This window comes from Linepithema humile, chromosome 1 (assembly GCF_040581485.1).
Source record: "Linepithema humile isolate Giens D197 chromosome 1, Lhum_UNIL_v1.0, whole genome shotgun sequence".
NCBI lineage: Eukaryota > Metazoa > Arthropoda > Insecta > Hymenoptera > Formicidae > Linepithema > Linepithema humile.
In genome coordinates, this window is record NC_090128.1 from 682,723 (window position 1) to 703,948 (window position 21,226).

Below are 21,226 nucleotides of genomic sequence, written 5' to 3' on the forward strand. Positions count from 1 at the left end.
ATCGTTTCGGTCGACTCCCTGTGTCGCTGCGGGATTTCTGCGAACCCCCTGTTCTAGCGTTCCCCTTATATCAAGAGACGCCCAGAGCGCAGCAGCCGAGACGGAAGGAGACAGATAGATCGCTAAGTTCTGACCCCTCTTCGGCTTTCGAGCGAGAGAGCAAGCGAGAGGGAGAACGAGAGAGAGAAAGAGAGCGAGAAAGAGCCGACGCCGGAGGGTCAAAGACGCTAACAGAGGAAAAAGAAGAAGAGAGAAAGAGGGAGAGAGAGAGAGAGAGCGCGCGACGAGAACGAACCGAGGGATATTAAACGCGCCGAGAGAAAGGAAGATGGATAGATTAAAAGGGCACGACGCAAAAGAGAGAGAAGGAGAAGAGGAAGCGGAGAAAAAGGCAGGGAAAAAGCGAGCGTCGTAGCGAGATGGAGTGAAGGAAAGAAAGAGAAGAGCAGACAGAGAGACAGAGAGGAAAATGGCGTCCTCCAACGGCGGTAGCCGAAATATTTTACGAGCTAAACTGCGCCGGCGGCCTTTACCCGCGAGAATCGATGTGCGAAGATCAGACGCCACGTCGGGGGCGGTTTCTGCCGCCTTCCGCCTCGACGCCGTCGCCGCCGTTGTCGTGGAGGCTTCTCTCGTAACCTCATTCGATAGTCGATTACAGGAGAAAGTGAGGGCCTCCTTGACCGGAGGGCAGAAAGGGATTTTTCGATTTCCGATATCTTCCCGTAAATGCGAAAGATCGTGTCATGAACTTGCCGCCGTTTACTGCCCACCTCGAGACCGGAAGTCATAATTATCGAAGGAAATAAAAGAGGAGGACCGAAGGAGCGAGAGTTCGCCCAAGTGAAAAGTGGAAAGTGGAAAATCTAGTTAACCGAATGCCAGCGGCGATCCACCGGGAATACTTCTCGCGGTATTGGTTACTCGTCTACGACGCGTTCAGCGTTGAGTCGGAAAAGTATGTGCAAAGTAAACTACAGACTTTGATTTTGGTTCTCTGGAGCTCGCAACCGCAGAAACTGATTATTGTGCGTTCGACGTTTAGCAATACGGCATTCGACAACATGCGTGATAAAAAATCGGAAAAATTCTGGATTCATTTTTTGTGATTACAGATATTGATATATATATATATATATATTTATATGTTTTATTTGAATAAGTTGATAAAAATATTTTACACTAGATTAAACAAAAAATATTACGCAAATAAAATCAAATTATTTCTTCGGAGTTGAAAAATAAAACTAAAAAACGTTAAACTAATATTTTTATGATATTATTACATAAAACTTAAAATTGAAATTGTATTTAAAAAAATAATATTTTGAAAATATACCTCCAAATTATATTTTGGAAACACCGCGCAAGAAATTTCTATCTTGTTTGAAGTGCAATCAAATTATATTAGATAAACGCAAAATTTTTTTCATTAACCGTTGGTTTTCGGAGTTCACAAATGGTCGCGTGGTCGACAGCGAGAAAGAGATGCATGGTCACACGCTGCACATAAATCGGTGTAAAGTTTGACCGTGGATGTAGAAAGAAGTTACGTGACGAGATGTAACTTCTGAGTTACGGCAAGAGCGCTAACCATAAATAGGATATATGAGATATCGAAGAGGATCGAACGGAAACACCTTCATGATGACAGTGTGCTTTATGCTGCAATATAGAAATTGCTTTAAAGCTATCTTCGAGTTTTTCATTTATAGATAGCATCTTCAATTTGACAAATCCAACTCGATTGACGGTCTTACAGCATTTTCGTCGCGTTAAAACTTTCGATATAAAAATAACAACTAGTAGAATCAATTCAATTTTTTGCTTTTGTTACGACTACGTTTCATTAGTTCCGATCAATTAAATTAAGAGTTGAATAAAAATCTAAATAACATAAAGCTTTGGTATGTAAAGTTGTTTGAAAATTTTTCGAAAACTGTGTCAGCAGAATTTTTCGAAACTACATAAGCGCAAAGTCAGTTCACGAGTGTCGAAAATGCTACCGAATTTCCTGCCGCCTCATAGTAATATACTTTCACATACAAAATCTCATATACCCGCATTCCACCATTTTCTTTCATGGCCTTCGTTTTATCGGCGCCCAAGTTTCCCTTACCCGACGCTATCAGGATTTGGCTTCCGGTGATCGCAGTGAAATTCGTCGACGATGGGAAATCGTGTGTCGCACTTCCAACTGCAGATTACTTAAAGAAGCTTCACATTCCTGATCGATCGGGCAGAGTATTACACACTTAAAAGATGCCATTGCGATCGAGTACGCTTCAAGACAGAGTATATCGATATTTGAGCTAACAAAGAAAATGTGAAAATTTATCATTTTCACGCAGCATGTTTCAGTATTTCTTTCTTCCATGCACGGATATTTTTAAATTAATCTGATTTTAATCAAAATATCGAGATATAAGCTCAGAAATGCTGTGCCAATGTATTTATAAATTTTAATTAATTAAAACATAATAATAAAGCAAGTTTCTCAAAATATAATAAGTTCTGCAGATCTTATTACAACATTATCGTATTTCATGAAAGGAAGCACGAACTTGAAACACCCTGTATATCCTTTATGTCTGATGCTGATTGTCAGAGACTTGTTCTCCAAGTTCATCAGGGATACTGGCAAACTATTCCGAAGTGATTGTGAGACGTGCTGCTCGGACTTCCTTGTAGGAACTAATGGTCTTCGAGTCGCAAGAACACGCGGGTCCTCGTTATGATATTTTAGTGGGTTCTATGCTGGTATCTCGCCCAAGTTGTTGGAGTCACGAAACATCCGGAAATTTTCGAGATAAACTCGTCCGTCTTTCGGCCATAAAAAGCAGTGCGGGTTAATCCCGGTGATTTTTCTTACTCTCTCAGAGCTGACCGGGGATCGCGTTCGTCTTCGACTCATGAAGAATGTAAAACAATCCGCGGAGTATGTTGTAAGGGTTAGCTGGCATTAAATTTCCGGGATACTTTATGATAGATTTAGAGACGATCTGTTCTTTCTCATAAAAGTTTGCCGCGATGCTATTAGTTTTTATGTCTTGAAAGTTTTTAATATTGAATATCTTCATAAATACATCACAAACTAAAAGAAAATTTCGCAAACTTTTTTAATTATTTAGTAATTTATAAATTATTGAATTGTTTTAACAATTTAAAAACTATTCTTTCTTTCTTTAACTAATTCTAAACTATTTAAAAAATTTTTAATCTTGTACTCTAATTAGCTAAATTGTGCAAATATCAGTGTATTACTATAGAATCACGTAGCAACTTTATTATATCGCTCGAAACGTTCTGTTAAAATGAATAACTTCACCGAACAAATGGCGCTTTTTCTCTAGAAACAATTACGGCGAGCTGTAGATTGCACGCAACGCGGTAGAGTAGCGTTGCAGCTAATTAGAGTCAGATGACTTGAACGGCTAATTTGGTTCTAAACATTATAAAATAACTGCATTTGTGCGTTAAATTTAAAGAGCGAATTTTCGGTAACAGTAAAATACACAGTATGAAGAACGAAAAATGTACGTTAATTAAATAATATTTACTTTGTGAGATAATTAAAGCTTTAAAAATCGCTAATATAATCAACCTTCCGCAAATTCTAGATGATAATAAACAAATATAAAATTTTGTATAAAGTAACACAAACATATTATTATACGATTACGAAATTACGCCTATATAATGTCATATACATAAATCGCTAATTAATGCGTTGAGCAAATTAAAACGTCGAATACAAAGCAAACTCAGACGTGTTTCACGGGGGAGAGGAAACCTCGGATTAGCGATATTCGCGAGGGAATATCGCTAAGCCGGGGTGATATTCCAGCTTTCGAGTTTACATAGCGAATTACCGCCTCACCGCTGAAAAAAAAAAAAGAAAGATCGATCGAAAGTTTCTCTTTGGCGGCGGTTATCTCCCCGTTCCGTTCGTCGCCCGACGACTTGTGCCGGTATGCTCGTAACCCCTCATTAACCCCGTTCAACGCGATTACAGTACGCGTGGTTCACCCCCGTTTAACCGTCATCGATCCTTTCCTTTTTCTCTTTTCTTCCTGTTGTCACGTCCTCCCTTTGTTCGTTACAGCGGACATTCCGTCGTTCGTCGTCCAGACGGCCGCGTCACTTTCTCAGAAAGCATTACGCAGCTCGTTAGCATGTGCTCTCTCCGGCCTCTTAATTGGCTCAATGGATCTCTTCACGTTCATCGCTAATCGCTGACACGAGAACGTAGCCCGACGCTCGTACTTCCCTACGTATAATACGCCAGAATGGCCTCGGCATGGCTTGTTCGAAATATTTGAAATTTTATCACGTAATTGTACGCGAAGTATTCCGCGGGGGGAAACTTCGCACTCGGGAGATCGCGGTCATTTCGAGTAAAAGGAATTTTACGAGCGTGTTTCCGATACTAAATGTCTACAAAGTCGTGACCGTATTAATTTAAAATGTCGCCGTTAGCGTTAAAAACGAAAGAAAATTGCTAGTGAAATTTTCATTTTTCAGTACAAACTTTGTTTCACTTCTTGACGAAAAATCAATCTCTAATGAAAATTCTGACCGCAATGCATATTTATATTAATTAAAAAAAAAAAAGTATAACAATGTATTTTTTGAATTTTATGAGATTTTAGTGTTTTAATAATAGTTGAAATATAAGAATAGTTTTGTCATATTCTCAAAAAAATAGTGTCAGATTTTGATTTACGAAGTGATGGAAATACGACGAGTTAGAAAGTTATTTAATTGAATAAAATTTTGCATGGTTTCGGTCGTCCCCGTTTTGCACGGATATGTCGATCAAACAAAGGTCAGACTTCTGCGCGGCGGTGCGAGAACACGCGTGATGAGACTTTATCCGCTACTGGTCGGGCAGCAGATGAAAAGATTAAAAGGTCCCTCTAATCCCCGAGGAGAATCATAGGGGTGCGCGTACACCAGGAAATATCGCGCGCGCGCGCGGCCTTTAATAAAAGTGGATAGCTCCTTCTAATAAGGATACTTCCCCCGCAAACAGCTCCCGCTAGCGGTCTTAAATTATCCTTTCGCCGTGCACGTGCAAAGTGTTTGTTAAACGACGCGTATGGCATATCAATTTCCATCGTCACGAAAGTGTATCGCCCGTGCATTACTCGGATCTACGTTCCGCCGCTTGATCGTGCGCTATGCGAGGTGAACCATTATACTTTGTCCAGACAATCGCTTCGTTACCTCTGAAAATGAGCGCCTCTTCCAGAAGATGATTTCATGAATGAAATGTCGGAGATGTCGGAACACAGCGGATTAAAATTCAATTTCGCGTTGTCGAACATTTCATCGCACTGTGATTTTTGCGATTCTCGTTTGTCCGTAGTATTTTTATTCATATTATACTGCGCAAAATTTCTAAAATTATATGCCAAAAGTTCGGTAAATATACATCAAGTTATATTTCGGTTGCATATTGCAATTAAATGTAAAAAATACATTTAAAGAGAAAATATTTGTAAATATATTTTTAATTTAAGTAGAGTATGTGGTCGTAATTTAAATTAGAATTGCAGTCAATATCGCACGCGAATAATAATAAATAATAGCAAAGAAATCATCATCATGCATTCTAAAATAATTTTGTTGATACTATGAAAAACTGACCGATATTATTTTCAAACTGTGTATATAAAGTTTGCCAATCGGATCAAACCGGAGGCTTTCAATGGTGAAGCTTTTAATCCACGAGTTCTTGACCCGCTGATTGGTTGATTAAAATCGTCGCCACATCAGAGCAAACACACTGCCGTCAGTCACGTTGGCTTTTTTTTTTGCGGCAATGTTGCTCTACAACCGGCCGGTTTACTTTAAAATTGATACTGACATTAACTGACGGCTTGTCGATTCGAACTGCATCGCCCATACCCGTGTTGCAGCCGCCTCATTTCATAAGCGATCGGCGCGAACCGATGACCTCCCCAACGCAGGTTGAATTCGATCCGCGTCACCTCGTTCCACGGGTACGCGTTTTCATCGTGGTAATAGCGACAAATACTGCGTCTGCGAATTTTTATCATGATGCAATTTTTAATCCGTATTTATGCCGTTTGATGCCGTAAAATTTCGGTGTAAGTAAATATTTGGTTTGTCATCGGCACCGCGACTGAACTGTTTGTTTGTCTTCGCTTTTTATTGAATCTTTGCGCGATAGTGAAGAATTTTGTTTCGCTTTCAAAATACCACCATGCAGCAATTTTTCATGCAAAAGTTTTAATATATATTTAATATTTTTATAACATAATGCAGTTAAATATTTAAAATAATTTTATCCCGCATAGTTGACATGAATAGCGATTGACTAATAATATTAATAATTTCGCAAACGAAATGAAATTTTACGTGAATGATTTATCAAATTTGAAGGAATTTCGGGTTTTCGATTAAAGTTTCAGATATTTATTAACCTCAGGGGCAATAGGTGGTCAGATAAATTTTATGTTGACTATCCATAGAATCAGGCAACTTGTTCGGTGAAACAGTCACGTTGTTTCGACACACAGCGGTCACCAAACAGTGTCTGTGTTTGCATGGGTGTACATTTAACTGCATAGTGATGTCCGATTAAAATTCGTATTCCTAGCAATTAGCGTATATTTTTTTCCGACAACGACAACAGTTGCCTTTCAATTGTATGTAACGCTAGAGTGCCGTAATAAACGTAAGCGCGCGCACGCATGCACACATGCACACACGCACGCACGCACGCACATACACGTCTGAAACAACGTGTTGAAATAACTAAATTCGTCAAATTAAGCTAACAATGCGATCTAAACAGCTGTTCAACCATCATCTTTGTTATACGTTAATTTCCATATATCGAAAAATTGTTATTTATTAATTATTCCTCTTGTTAGCATTCAATGCTTTTGTAAATTTAAACATGTATGAGCAAAATTCTACTTTATAAAATTGACATGTGTCACACAAATTTTAATTTAATTAAATACTACATATTAAATTTTATTTTATTTTATAATGCAATTCTCATAATTAGATATTTCATATTAAATAACAAAATATACAAAATGTTTAGTATATATATATAATTCCGATAAAGCAAATTGGTTTGCATAGAAAATAACTATTTATCCGGAAGATGCAATGCCAATATTTTACCCATTGACAATAAAAATTTGCTGTACAGTCAGTTTACACTGATTTACAAACGTATGCGCTCTACGCTGTTCGATATATTCAACGACAGACAACAATAAACAAATGTAGTCGTTTACGATTCTATGTTTTTTAATCACGATACATTCTGATTTATTTTAGTTGTTTATGGATCTGAACAAATATGTACTTTATCGATGTTTGGGAACAGTAAAAAATTGGTCATCTCTGTAATCAACTTAAGTTGCAAAAAAACAAAAAAAAAAAAAAAAAACGCACTGTCTTTTTGGACAAAAAAATTTCTGTCTAGGTAAACCTATTTTACGATGGCAACGCTAATTTTTTTTAAAAAACACTTTATTAAATTACATTAGCAAATTGCATACATACGCACTAAACCAATGTCAACCGAATACATACATCTTCTCTATAGGTACTTCCGCGCAATCACATGTACTTGGTTCAATTATACGTGAGTGTTTAGGCGTATCTCTGACAGGCCAACTTGCGCGCATAATGGATCGTACAATCAGAAAGCATCTGCTGTTTCATATACCTCATTCGTCTCATTTCTCCAAATAAGCTGTCGTAATACTTGAGTAACTTAAATCTCCTGGATCCAGACTGCTCGATATCAATTTTGATCTAAAAAAGTTATGAAATTCAGGAAATCACTGAATATTTCACAAAATTATATCACGAAAGCTAGTTAAATTGTTTTCATAATTGAATTGAGAAAGCATATTGACGCATGACGTCGGAAGAATGCTCTTCGCGAGTCCTTTGCTTCGACGGCGATCGCGTTTGAGAATTTGCAGTGGATAAAGCGTGCGCTGTGCTCCTTCATAGAAATCGCAGCGGTAATGAACACTCTGTGATGTACAAAGCAAGGGCTTTATGGTACGAGAGGTTTGTGGCAATATGCTCTTTGGCGCATTTAAAAGCTCTTTCTTCCGTTGTTGTAAAGATCGTACCTGGATCCAATGATAAGATTATAAACCGAGCCTTTGGAAGAACGATGGAGAGCGGACAAAGTGCATTTAAAGCGTTCTATACAAAGCAAGATGAATCGGAGTAGCTCGCAGCTCATTATGCTCTGAACGATTTCTGTTGTAAATAAGTCACTATAGCGCAAGTAAAAGTTATTAATGGACTTGATAATATTAACTTTGTTTACGTCATTGTTATATAAATTCTTCATTCTGCACGTTAAATTTGCACCAAACATTGAAATAGGTTGAGTCCAAGCAAAGTATCTGTATATAAATGTTCATGTATTATATTTATTTCAATAAATCCTACAAATAATATTTCGAAATTTTGTAACGCTACAGGAAGAAAAAAAGAGATTAATGTTGGCAATTCTCTTAAAGTAGTTTTCGAAACGGATTTGGATTTCAGTAGAAATTGTATTTTTCAGCGGAACGATAATCAGGAACAGTTAATTTTTCTCTTTCACGACGCGTGAATGAAACAGCCATTGCCATGGTGAACAGCGTGTCTCTTTTTTCGCTCGTTGGACAAACTAAAGAGCGCGAGTTTAAACCGTGACATAAGCCTATTAGCTCGGGAAGATTTATCCCCGACTGGCAGTGAGCGCGCCCACGCGATTTCACGCCGTCTATTCGGAGCGATTTTATAAAGGTCGGCAAGGTTCTTCCGAAGTTCATCTATTACAACTCGCGTTTCGTTATACGTAGAAATTATAACGAGTCTCTGCGCGAAAGGAAACGGCTCCTGTGCTTGCTTCGTTTTCTCAGTTGCTTCGTCTCCAGCGTTTTGTCTCGTGAACATTCTCTCGAGAATTTCGCGAAAGAAAACCAGAATTTAAACTTTACATCTTACGAAAGATTTAATTCTGGAACAACGATGACGAGATTTGTTTATCTCCAGATTCTTTTCTTACTTTCACAAAGAAATCCGGAAAATTTTGAAGTAAAATACTAGTTTGAATCTGTGACAATATTAAAAATATGTCTCAATAATGCTTCTCAAATAATGCTCTTTGCAAGAAAAACTGGAATTGACAATTTATATATAAAATATTCTCTCATAACATATGAAACTTAATTAAAAAATTTTAATTAAATCTAAAAATTTGAGAAACTCTGCAATTCAAATAAATTATCCGAAGTGATTCGTTCATATTGTGCGCCAAATATCGCTACTACGCGTGTAAACAAACGTGGAATAATTCAAATAATTTAGATTTTTTTTCCCTTCACTGAAGTGTTTTAAAGTTATTTGCTTTTATAAATTGAGTTGGCAACCAAAACTGGAACGTCAAACACATTGCGTGTTTTGTGGAACGTAGTTTTAGGTATTTCTCTCGTGCGATATTATGCATGCATTATTACTATACCGCCATCGTATAGCGTGTGCATGTCAAGGCGCACGAGAATATTTCCAACGTTGCGATGGAGCAAAGTTTTCCTCTTAATTTCGTGCACTTCTTGCTACTCTTATCTCGGTAGGTAAAGCAAAACTAGAAGCGAGATAATACTGGAGAGACACGCTGTATCCCAGTGCGCGACGATACATTTAGGGAATGCTTGTGGAAAACATAGTTGTCTGAATTACGCGATACTCGTAAGATTAATGTTTACGGCGTTTCTGGCGTTTATTATTCAGAGCCTCGGAATTTTGATCGTATTGTTCTAGACATGTTGAAGTTTCGACATTATGTCAGTTTCACTAACGCAGATTCCTGTCAATAAACCTGCACGATCGCTAGTTACGTATCGGATGTAATTAAAGGGCACGTCACTTGACTTCATGAATGTTGTAAGATGTAAATGCGCAATTTCCATTTCACTTAGTAAGTATTTACTTTCGCGAACAAAGATGTTTCGCGTTGTTGTATCTACTTTGCAAGAAACCTGGATCTCGAATAATTATTCTGTTTCACGAGGGATTTAATTATCATTCTCTTTTCGGTAGATGATAAGTCTATTACACTACACAGGACGGCTATTAATTCAGTTGATTAAAGTCGAGTTATTGGATCGACGCTCCTCGCCGGTAACGCAGTAATCGTGGGTCGCGTTAGTCGCCATAGAAACTAATGATCGTAAAAAGCATATTGATTGCGATTCGTATTCAAACAAAATTGGCGTAATTAACATTTGCGTAGTTTTTGCTTGTACTTGAAAAAATATGCACTCTGGCTGCATGTAATAAGCACATGTGATGATAAATAATTAAGAAAAATTATAAATGCTGAAAATAAATGTTTAATTAATGCGCTCAATCAATTCTTTAAAGAATAACAAAAGACACATAATATCAAAAGAGAACTCAGTATCATGAAATACGTAAATATGTCGTGTGAAAATTGACAAGCGATAAATTTTGCACAATACAATATTTCACACATAATTGGCAACGATATCGCGTGATATGTTGTGATATGTTCAATGTTGTGATGATTATCGTGGTGCAAATTTGTTTTTGTCACAGTTAATTCGCAACTGTTCGAATAGATTGTTAAATGTATCTATTTGATGTAATAATTTCTCCAAATAGTGTTGTCTCGTCAGCTCATTATTTCATCATTTGGTTTAATCAATTCTTAATTTGGAGATCTAAATCAATATGATGAATACTTTAGATTATCAAAGCAAAAACTGCAAAGTAATGATTAATTTTTGGGTCATGATAATATACGTAATAGTTGAATTGATTAAAATTGACCGCCTTAATAAAACAAGATGTTAGATGTTATATTTTCAATAATTGCAATATTATTTTCTATTTTGCAAAATACGATTATAACATATTCATAAATCTTAAAATGTTTCTAAAGCATGTGCCTAACTTTTAGAAATTCATATTTAAACCTACGCTTATTTAACTTTGAAAACTGCATTTTTTGATATAAAATAAAAGTCGAGACATTTTTTGAAATTAAATATTCTAGTATTATTGCATTATGAAACACAATTTACCATAAGCTTGGTGAATAAGAATTAACTTTTTCTTACTTGCTACTCAAAAGAAATTATTTGAGGAGATTAAGCGCATCTGTCGACGCGCCGTTCTCTCGTGAGAAAAATGCGAGACGTTATTCCGCCAGACTACCTCTGAGAAAAATTCTACGAGGTGGTTTATGCGGGTGCATTACATCCGCGAGTACATCCTCGATCGCGCAAGGTCAGCGTGCTGGAATAAGTCGGGGGATTTTTTTTCCTTCAAAAGACGCGCGCGATATGTATCGTTTTCCGTGCTCGAAAGCCCAGTCTCTGGCTGCCTCAGCTGAAGGGAGTCACTTAATACGTTTCGAGGAGGAGGAAGAGGGATTAGATATCGTGTTTCGTCGGACTTAACCGTATAATGTAGGCTTGTAGACCGGCGGAGCATCTGCTCCCAGGCCGCAGGCCCTCGACTTCTGTCCCTCCGAGAGGAACTCGAGGTCTCGACTTCTCGAGACAGGAGAGGTCGCTGGGGAGATGACTGGAAGATTGGAAACAGCCAGCGAGGAAGAGAGCCATCGCGCGCGAGCACACCAACGGGTTGCAGATGTGTGCGGGCGGAGGCTACGACCGATATAAGGATGGCACACCGGCGAGTCAATTCAATACGTATCGCTAACGCGATTCAGTTGTCAAGAAGTCATTCGGGGAGCTCGAATAGGTATCGAGTGTGATACTAAAATGTAACATCGATACATGTTCGAATGGTTATTGAACTAAACCTGGATATATCCGCACAAAGCTAAAAAGTGCCGTACAGATGTTTCCTGGACTTTTGTGTTATATTTAGAGAATACTATAAAATCGAAGATCTTGAAGTTAATGCAATGGTGACTCGATTCGTGACATTATGAATTTAAATATATATTAAAAAAATAAATAAAACTGTGAATAATCGTAACTCTGAATAATAGTAGATATCACTTGCTTTCGTTATTAATTTGATACATTTGTTTGCGAAAAGTTTGATCCCATTGTCGATAGATGGGATCGAGATGTGTGTTGCGCATTCATGGCGTGTCTCGAATTTGAGATGGTCTCTCGGATACGTGTGTTGCGGTATCGGGAAGTTGCCGGGATTGCAAACTGTTACGCGAGCTGGTTGCGAGAGATTGTCGACGATGCCGGATCCGTACGTTGTTAGAAACAGTTGCCGCGTGGTGGATTGAGTTCTTGAAAACACGCTGCGGTATTGTCTTCCTGCGAATACGCGCGCGAAGATACTCTGCAGTTTGTGCCGCTACGCTAAGGGACATATGCGAACTTGTTGTCGTTGCGTGTGATGGCAGAAAATTCATATGCTATTAACGCAACAGTTGGTAGAATAATGGATGAGTGCTTTTAGAAGTACATTACAGCGTCTGTTTGCAACTGCACGAGGGATTAAAAAAATGCAAAAAAAATAAGAGAGATCTAGGCGACATAAAAACTAGTTAAGATCGCGCGAAATGGAAATTTAAGTGAAGATGTGTATTCTACTTTACAAAATAATGTAATATCATAATACGTTGTGAGTCAAGACTTGTGTTAAGCCACAATACGCAGCTGAAGAATATTATTTAAATACTGCATCTTTTCTAAAAATAATTTTATCATTTTGCTTTCGCCGATTAATTGCGTTCTACTTATGCGCGCAACTTTTATGCAGCAAAATTTTTCGATCGCATTACTAGTTTAATAGAACTTTTGATTGATTAGAAATCCATATTGCAATTGATATCAGTCATGTTAAAATTTTTCCACATCGCATACTTTTGATTGATTAGAAATCCATATTACAACTGACATCAGTCATAGTCCAATTTTTTTTATATCTTCCGGCACATTTGCATACATTTCTTCTAGAAATCGATAACTCAGTTAAAAATATAAATCGACGTCTTTTATTTCGCACGATATTATAGCGGAGGCAAGAATATAGTCCAATATTGTGGGTCATGTTCCAACCGCACTATATCACAAAGACAGTTATGCTCGCACATTTCTTTTTTTTTTGTGCGGCCGTCGGAGTGGTTTTGAACTTAAACGAGCCGCGGCTGACCTCACATCCGGTTCTCTTGGGGCGTGAATGGAATCAAATGGAACGGAGGGTTACTAAATGACAATGGTCAACTCGTACGCGCCGGTTCTTATTTCCGGTACAACGTTGCGGACATTGTTCATCGTATCCTGCGCGGAGTATGACAGCTAAAGGCGCGTTGCTCGTTACATTTTATTGGACAGTTCAATTGCTTTTGGCAACAACACATTCTTGTGACATATTATTTCATCGAGCTAATGTACCCTAAGAAATTTGATAAAAGATATATCAGTCAAAAATTGAATTAAATAAAATTATTTATGTCACATTATAAATCCTATGTAAATCTTAACGTTATTTACGTCTTTTATATTATGCTTTTGCATATTTCATATTCTTACATATTGTAATGGCCAAATGTTAAGCGATTCCAAGCCTATTCTTCCCGATAATTCAGAAATGGGTTTCTGATCAAGCACACGCTGACGACGCCGGATATCGGAGACATCTTTCCGGCGATATCTGAGATAACTTGTGTACTTTGGGACAAAGTTAAAGTCGTATGAAGCCAAAAATGCAATTGCACACATTTTATGATAAAAAACTGTCATCAAAAAATTATTATTGTATTATATCCAAAGTAATCCAAGAGTAAAACGGATAAATTGAAAAAATCAAGATTATGGTATCAAATATACATATATCTTTATCAAGAATTTAAAAGACGAATGTTCCCCAAAGTCTTTACTTTTTACCGGCCTAATCTCATGGGAAATCTCGATTTTCGAGCGCCTCTCGAAAGCACAACAACTCTATCATTTTTAACAGTGCTCTTTTTGGAAGTTAATTGAGATGTAAACGCGTTGCGAGGTAAATGCAAGCTCATAAAAATTGAAATTGCACTGAAAAATTTGTTTCAGGAGTTTCCATAAACATGAAATTACCATTCATATGACCCAATTTGCACTATTTTACATGCACTTGTATCTTCACCTTTAGAATTACAGTATTTTTCCCTTCTCAGAATATTATCATAATACCGAAATTGCAAGCGTTTCGTACAATGCCGATGTTATGCGAATGATAACAGTAGTCTCACAATAATTGCACGTAAAGCGCAAGATTAAGATGGACGCATTTTGAAAAGATATATGAATTTATATCATATTCAGAGAGCTTAACTATTCATACCGCGTTACGCGTAGTAACATTAAAGCTAAATTTATATAATCCTGAAGATTTCAGTAATATATAATTAACACAGCGGATCTTGTTACCGTGTTTAATATTAATTGTAAAAATAAAAGTACTATATTCCGATAAAGTATGAAATAGAATATCGCGATATCCTACATTTATGACGATCTACTGAAATTTAATTCGTTAGTTGAAACCATCTAGAGATATTGCAACATCGGAATAGATTCTACTTTTAGTTAACATTTTTATTTCTATAATAGTTTTCTTATATAATAGGTTAAAAACTGTAATAAGTTTCGGAAAAAAGATGACAAAAGTGAAACATTTAATACGCTGCGCAACGAATTATGCCAGGAAGCAATCGTTAAATGCACGGTATAGCCGGCTGTAGGGAGTGCTCGAAAATAAAATTAAGGTTAATTCGTCGCGTCGATCCTAATACGTAACACGAGTTATGCGCTTTTGCATTAATGACGTTACATTGAGGGCTTTCTCACGTTGCGACCGATGCGCGTATAATTGCACGCGAATAAATGCCGCCGCAGCAGCGTAAATTGTTCACGCATAATGAATTTACGCTCGGCTGTTCAAATTTCAAATGGAATGATTGAAAATGCATACAAAGTCACCGGAAGCGTTCAAATGCGAGCATTAGCCATCACAGCCTCATTACGGCCACGTCAGTCCATCTGTTTCATAGTTGTGTATCTGTCACGCCAATGTTGCGAACGTATCATCAAACTTAATAAGAAAAATTGCTAATTTGCTCAAAAATGTGCTAATTTCTGTTAATTCTTAGTATCAAGCAGATTTTTTTCTTACTACCATTAAAGAGTAATATTATTAAACTGATAATATTTTATACATTAATAATATTAAATTATATAATTAAATGCTCTTTTAACATAATCATTAAAATGTATTTGTGCAATGTTCATCGCATAAAATGATTTATTTCTTGAATCAATGGAGAATTAAACATTTACGATTTAAATAATATTCTAATGCCAAATCTTCAAGTGATTCTTTAAAACTCCTAAATATGTCGTTTATTTCTCAACAAGTTTAGTCGCTAAAATATTATGTTTCATGTTCTCAACTAATAATTTTCTGTCGTTTACTTTCAGTTGGCGTTAGCACTGATGCTCTAGTAAAAGTAGCGGCGTATTGAGAGAAAGAGAGAGAGAGAGTGTGAGCAGAGCAGAATGTGGCGCGCACAGATCGTCGTCTTCCTACTGGCAGCCACTTCTGTCACCTATGCCAAGGTGGCTGTGTTGCCGCACGATGTCTACCCCGGTTACGAGGTGACGCAGTTCGGGAGCGATGCGGGCCATGCCTCCAACTTCCGCCTCCTGGAGACTGGCTTCTCCAAATACTTCACCGTGCTGGGCAACGGTCTGGTGATGACGACGTCGGATTTGACGCCGCTGGTGGATCATCCAGTGAACCTGATCGTCCTGGAGGAACTAGCCAACGGCACGCAAACCCACGATCTACATCTCTACGTCATCAATCGTCGGAATATGTTGACCTTCTCGCACGACCGTCTGGGCGAGGGTGAAGTGCCGGAAAACGCGCCGGCTGGCACATGTATAGACGGCTTTCCCGTTCTGCGGGCGCGCGGCAGCTTCCCGGTTCATTATAAAATCCTGCCGGATGACAACGGAGAACGCGCGTTCGCTTTGCGGGAAAACGAGTCCCACAAGACCGGCTTCAATCTCACTCTAAAGAGTCAAAAGCAAGGACTGCAGGTGGTCACCGCAAAGCCGCTGAATCGCGAGATTCGCGGGATTTACACCGTTGTGATACACGCGTCGGACGGTAATTTCATCAGCACGTCGAAGATTAGCGGCCTCGTCCACGTGCTGGACGAGAACGACAACAGTCCGATCTTCGAGCGTGAGCTCTATGTCTTCATCATCAGACCGACGTATTTCGACACGCTGTTGAAAGATAACGTGGCAATGCCCAGCTGGAAGAGGTTCTCCACGGTGGGCAAGGTCACGGCTAAGGACGCCGACGGGGACAAGGTCGCGTACAAGCTGGTCAGGCCTAGCAGTCTGCTAATCGTCGTGCCTCAGACCGGCGAACTATTGTTGGCCGGCGAGCCGGGAGTGATTCCGGGGCAGGACAGCGAATACGAGCTGGAAATCGAAGCGCACGATCTACGCACACCGAGTCGCAGCACCGAGAAACCGGCCACGGTCATCTTGCGGTTTCTCACCTCGGAGTTGAACGACGAGTCACCGGAAGTACACCGGATACAGAAAAGGAGGGTCACTAGAGCGGTGCGACCGACGAAGAAGGTCGATTTCACGGAGGCGGACGGAAGCACCGAGGGCAAGATTGCGTTTTATCTCGAGAAGGAGAACGAGAAGGAAACTTACAAGATAAGGGACGAAAACAAGTGGGTAACCGTGGGCGCGAATGGCTCTGTCATGGTTAAACAGAAGTGGGATTATGAGGAATTAGGTCCGGAAAAGACCATTGATTTTTGGGTGACGATCACGAACACAGGTACAGGTACTATCACGAAACATTTCTTCATCTTTACATACGGTAGAAACCTTCCATCAATATGGATTTTTTTAATATATGAAGAGTATTTTAGAGCTTCTTAATTTTATTATTTTATCATTGCAATAAATATTTAGAAATATTTTAAAAGTTAAGAATATATTTTATATTTAATTTTTCGATTTTTCTTATGTCGTTTATTTAATTCATTTTTATTTGTCGCTGTTCCACGTGAAGATCCGTGCGCGCGATATCCACCCGGCCTTCCGTGCCCATTTCCGCCCGATGGTACATTTTTATTTCGATAAGTATTGCCTGAATTAGCATCAAGTGGGCCCTTTTCGTACATACATTCACGCTTCCTTCTCCGCATTCATGCTATGTCTTTTTCTTTTGGGATATTTTTAAAGGCTGCGGTATTTTTCATTTTCGTGGATAAGAGCATTGGCATCAAGCATAATTTGTAGTGGTATAGATTAAAAATTGTATATACGGCAAAAAATATTTCAGGATATCCAGCATAACTTATATTTTTAACATCTAAGTATAATTTCTAACAAGTTTTGATTATATAGAAAGTAATATTCTATACCAATGTATTGTAATATAAAAATCATTATCAAAGAGAAAATCATTCTTTTCACATCAATTGCGATTTTTGATAAAATATTGTTGCCGTATATACTCGTCACACATGTAATATTTCTCGTAATAATTATAACTCTTTTTTTTTCTCGCATCATCGGCTTCCAAAGGATTTCAATGTAAGTAGCAATCCATATCGCAATATCTTTCACATTATATTTGCCTATGTCTCATAAAAGCGAAGAATTTCTCAGTAAAAGCACCTTTTTCTCGCTCACACGCTTCTCGTAGCATTTTCTTGAAATTACAGAATAAATTACTGTTCATTAATCAGCGCTGCAGCGAATGCTATTTGCGAACGAAACTGAAAATATATACCTATATTTGCTTAAGAAGGAAATACGGAAAGCAGATAACGTTGAATTTTAATTGGATTTCTCGTTTTGTATGTGAAGTATAACTATATACCAGCAACACGAAGGAATATAACATCTGTACAATCATAATTCTTCCTCTACAATATATATTTCTATCAATTCAACTCAGTATCTCGATAACATAAAGGAAAATGTAAAATAGAAAAAAATATAGGTATATATATTCGCTTGTATAACTTCAATTTTTAGCCATTATTTATTTTTTTATACGATTAAATATTATTCCAAATTAGATTTCAAAATCTTTGAAATTAATTGTAATATAACATTTTATCAAAAAAATAACATTGAAATAGCATTGCAACAGCAATTAAAATTCCATAACACGCAAGTGGTGTACTGGCAATGTTGTTCTACAGTATAATAGTTCTCCTGGCTACGCGCATACGATAATCGATGTGACGTTATAGATACCGACAATCAGCGTGTCATCATCAACATGAAGGATGTGAACGACGAGCCTCCGTATTTCATTAATCGGCCTCTACCGATGCAAACGGTCGTTCAGCTGAACGCACCGCCGAACACTCACGTGTTCACCCTTCAAGCCAGGGATCCTGACACCGATCACAACATCCATTACTTCATCGTGCGAGACCGAAGTACGTAATAATGCGAGTAATCGAGATTCGATATTTTTCGAGCATTAACGCTCAAGCACTAATTCACGCTTCACGTATCGATGATAATGTAATACCGCTGATATGTATGAGTAATCAGATTAATTTCAACATAAAAGGATGAAATATACGCGGAATACTTGATCCTTCTAGAAGTTTGATTCGATAATTGTAACAGCAGTAGTCCATTTAATCCATGAATATTCATGTGAATTGTTTTTAATGTATATCGAATTTGAAAAACTAGATTTAAAAAGCAATTTTCAATATCTCTTCGTGTAGCATCGCAAAATTCAATATAACTCTGCTTTGATCGAGTAATTGATACTTTACGAAAAAAATTTAAACACAAAATTATGAAATTAGAAATATTTTCGCAGGAAGTTTCTCTTTATCCCGTTTTCACGCCCATCAAAATTATTCGTGCAGCTAAATTCTATAACTATGTTTACATTATGATATTTACGTACTTGGAGACAATAATTTTTATGAAATTAGCTTGTCATGAGCTTAATCGAATTAAATAACTTGTGAAAACCCTAAAGTATATGTCCCGAAAAATAGTTAGTAGTAATATTGATTCTTTATATCAACATTTCGAAGGTTTTTTGAGGAATTATTGTTAGTATAATTAAATATAATTATTTCGTTACAGAAAAGAATTTATATATTTTTGTATCAACAGAAAAAATGATATACGAGAACTGTTTTGTTAAATGTAAATTACTATCAATTAAAAAGACTAATTATCTCATTTGTGTAAGTAAAATATCAATTGAGTTTAATATTGAATTTTTCATTAAGCAGAGAAATGTGTTCTGTCAAGCGAACAATAGTGTTTCATTAATTACGAGAGAAATATGTGTTGGATTTAACGTGCAACCGCCATGTAGAAGTATGCAAAACGCATGCGGCCTAATTATTAATCTACATGCGTTGACGTAAAATCGCGTATTGTTCTCGTCGAAAATGCGGCCGATGATTACAACGGTAACCCAAGATCGTATTTCGCAATTTATAGAATAATATCGTAATGACGCCATTATGCTGAACGCTTTCCCGCAATGATCGCGTTTCGATATCATAAACAATTTTTATTGCGCGCTATGATACGAAATATACCTGTAATTCCACGCTGCGCCATTAATACGATGCGCTACACATTAAATTCGCAAATAATAACAACTTAAGTACTGTCAAATGTTAACTGAAATTTGCGCGTTTGTAATTCTCGATAAATTCCCAATGTTTGTTAATTGGATAGAAATTTTGTCTTGTGCATAAACTCAATTACTATTCCAATCTGATTATAATGTGTTATAAAAAAATAATATAAAAAAAGTTAATTCATTCTCTTTGTAAAGTTAATATTTCATTGTGTGCCATAAACGCTGTTTTTTCAAATTTCTAATTTCAACCTCTATTCTTTTTTCACGTTTACGGATTCTGGAGGTTTTATTTATATAAAAATATGTATGTATTGTATTGTATTTGCTCCTATTTTGTACCTCAAATAGGCAGTAAACGAACTGTTTCCCATTACGAGGTTTAAAAGAGGAGTTTCGGTAAAGAGTCAGAGGTTAAATAGGTTCAAGATAGGGTGACTGCTTAAAGTATCAAATTAGGTGTTAGATTGAACATTTTGGTCGAAAGTAGGAGAAAAATTTCGACTCGGGTATGTTATAAAACCGCACTTTACGATTGCTTACGTCATTATTTAATAATTCAAATCATAATTAAAAATTGCGATAAGACTATCGCGTAATTAATGCGAAGCCTCTGCGGGATTGACAAGACTAACAGAGATAATATATCCGAATAGCCTTTAATCAACGTAATTAATTAATTAACCATTGTGCACGCAGCTGGTGGTCGCTTTGAGGTCGACGAGAGATCGGGAGTCGTACGTACTCGAGGTACCGACCTCTTCCAGCTGGATATGGAGTACGTCCTTTACGTGAAAGCCGAGGATCAGAACGGTCGTATCGACGACAGGCGTTTCCAGACGACTCCTGAGGAGAGACTATCGATCGTCGGCGGAAAACGCGCACCACAGTTCTATATGACGGCATACGAGGCCGAGATACCGGAAAACCAGAAGAAAGACTCTGAGTTAGTTCGCAAGTCCAGTTAATTAGTTAATCTGTCCAGATTCGAGTTTGTTTTATTAAATTATTTATTAAACGATAGATCTATTATTTTCATGAAATTCTATATAATCACTAACAACTCATAAAATTAAAAAAAAAAAAAAAAACAGTTTGTACATTTGTAAAGTCGTTAATCTAAAACAATAACTGGGTGAAGCAATTACTACAATTAATTTTGTTGACATTGTAAATTATTACATTTTTAGTATAAATAAAATAATATCGATTCTCTTTTGCAATCTATTCGGAAAAATAACAATGTACAAAAATGATATAATTATTTTTCCACGTTCAACTTGTACATTCTTTTATTTGCATTTTTGTTAGTGCAAGATTGTTTGCACTGGAATATCGTCACTGTTTGATTTCAGTTTACAATTAGTTTACATTCCGAATTGTTTGCCTTCGGGTCAGTTGACTTTTCCAAGTCCGATCTGAATTCGACCGAGTTACCATCGCGTGACAAACAAGATAAAGATTTTTTTTGGAATTTATTACACCCCCACTTTTTTTACTTCCGAGCTGTCGAGTTTGTGGGATGTTCGTGCGAGTGTCACGTGTT

The 21,226-nt window shown here is 37.3% G+C and overlaps 1 protein-coding gene and 1 long non-coding RNA gene across 4 annotated transcripts in view; one reads left to right on the top strand and one right to left on the bottom strand.

The window, feature by feature from the left end:
- LOC105674357 (uncharacterized) overlaps window positions 1-21,226 on the bottom strand; it is a 290,795-nt gene that overhangs the window by 49,691 nt on the left and 219,878 nt on the right. The window lies entirely within an intron of this gene.
- Window positions 1-21,226, top strand: part of CadN (Cadherin-N) — a 183,921-nt gene that overhangs the window by 19,763 nt on the left and 142,932 nt on the right. For all 3 annotated transcript variants that reach the window (XM_067348195.1, XM_067348196.1, XM_012370585.2), the window contains exons 2-5: window positions 15,483-16,878; window positions 17,110-17,160; window positions 18,305-18,496; window positions 20,380-20,626. In XM_067348195.1, the coding sequence (XP_067204296.1) occupies window positions 15,561-16,878; window positions 17,110-17,160; window positions 18,305-18,496; window positions 20,380-20,626 (1,808 nt within the window). In that variant the 5' untranslated portion in view covers window positions 15,483-15,560. The remainder of the gene's footprint in view (window positions 1-15,482; window positions 16,879-17,109; window positions 17,161-18,304; window positions 18,497-20,379; window positions 20,627-21,226) is intronic.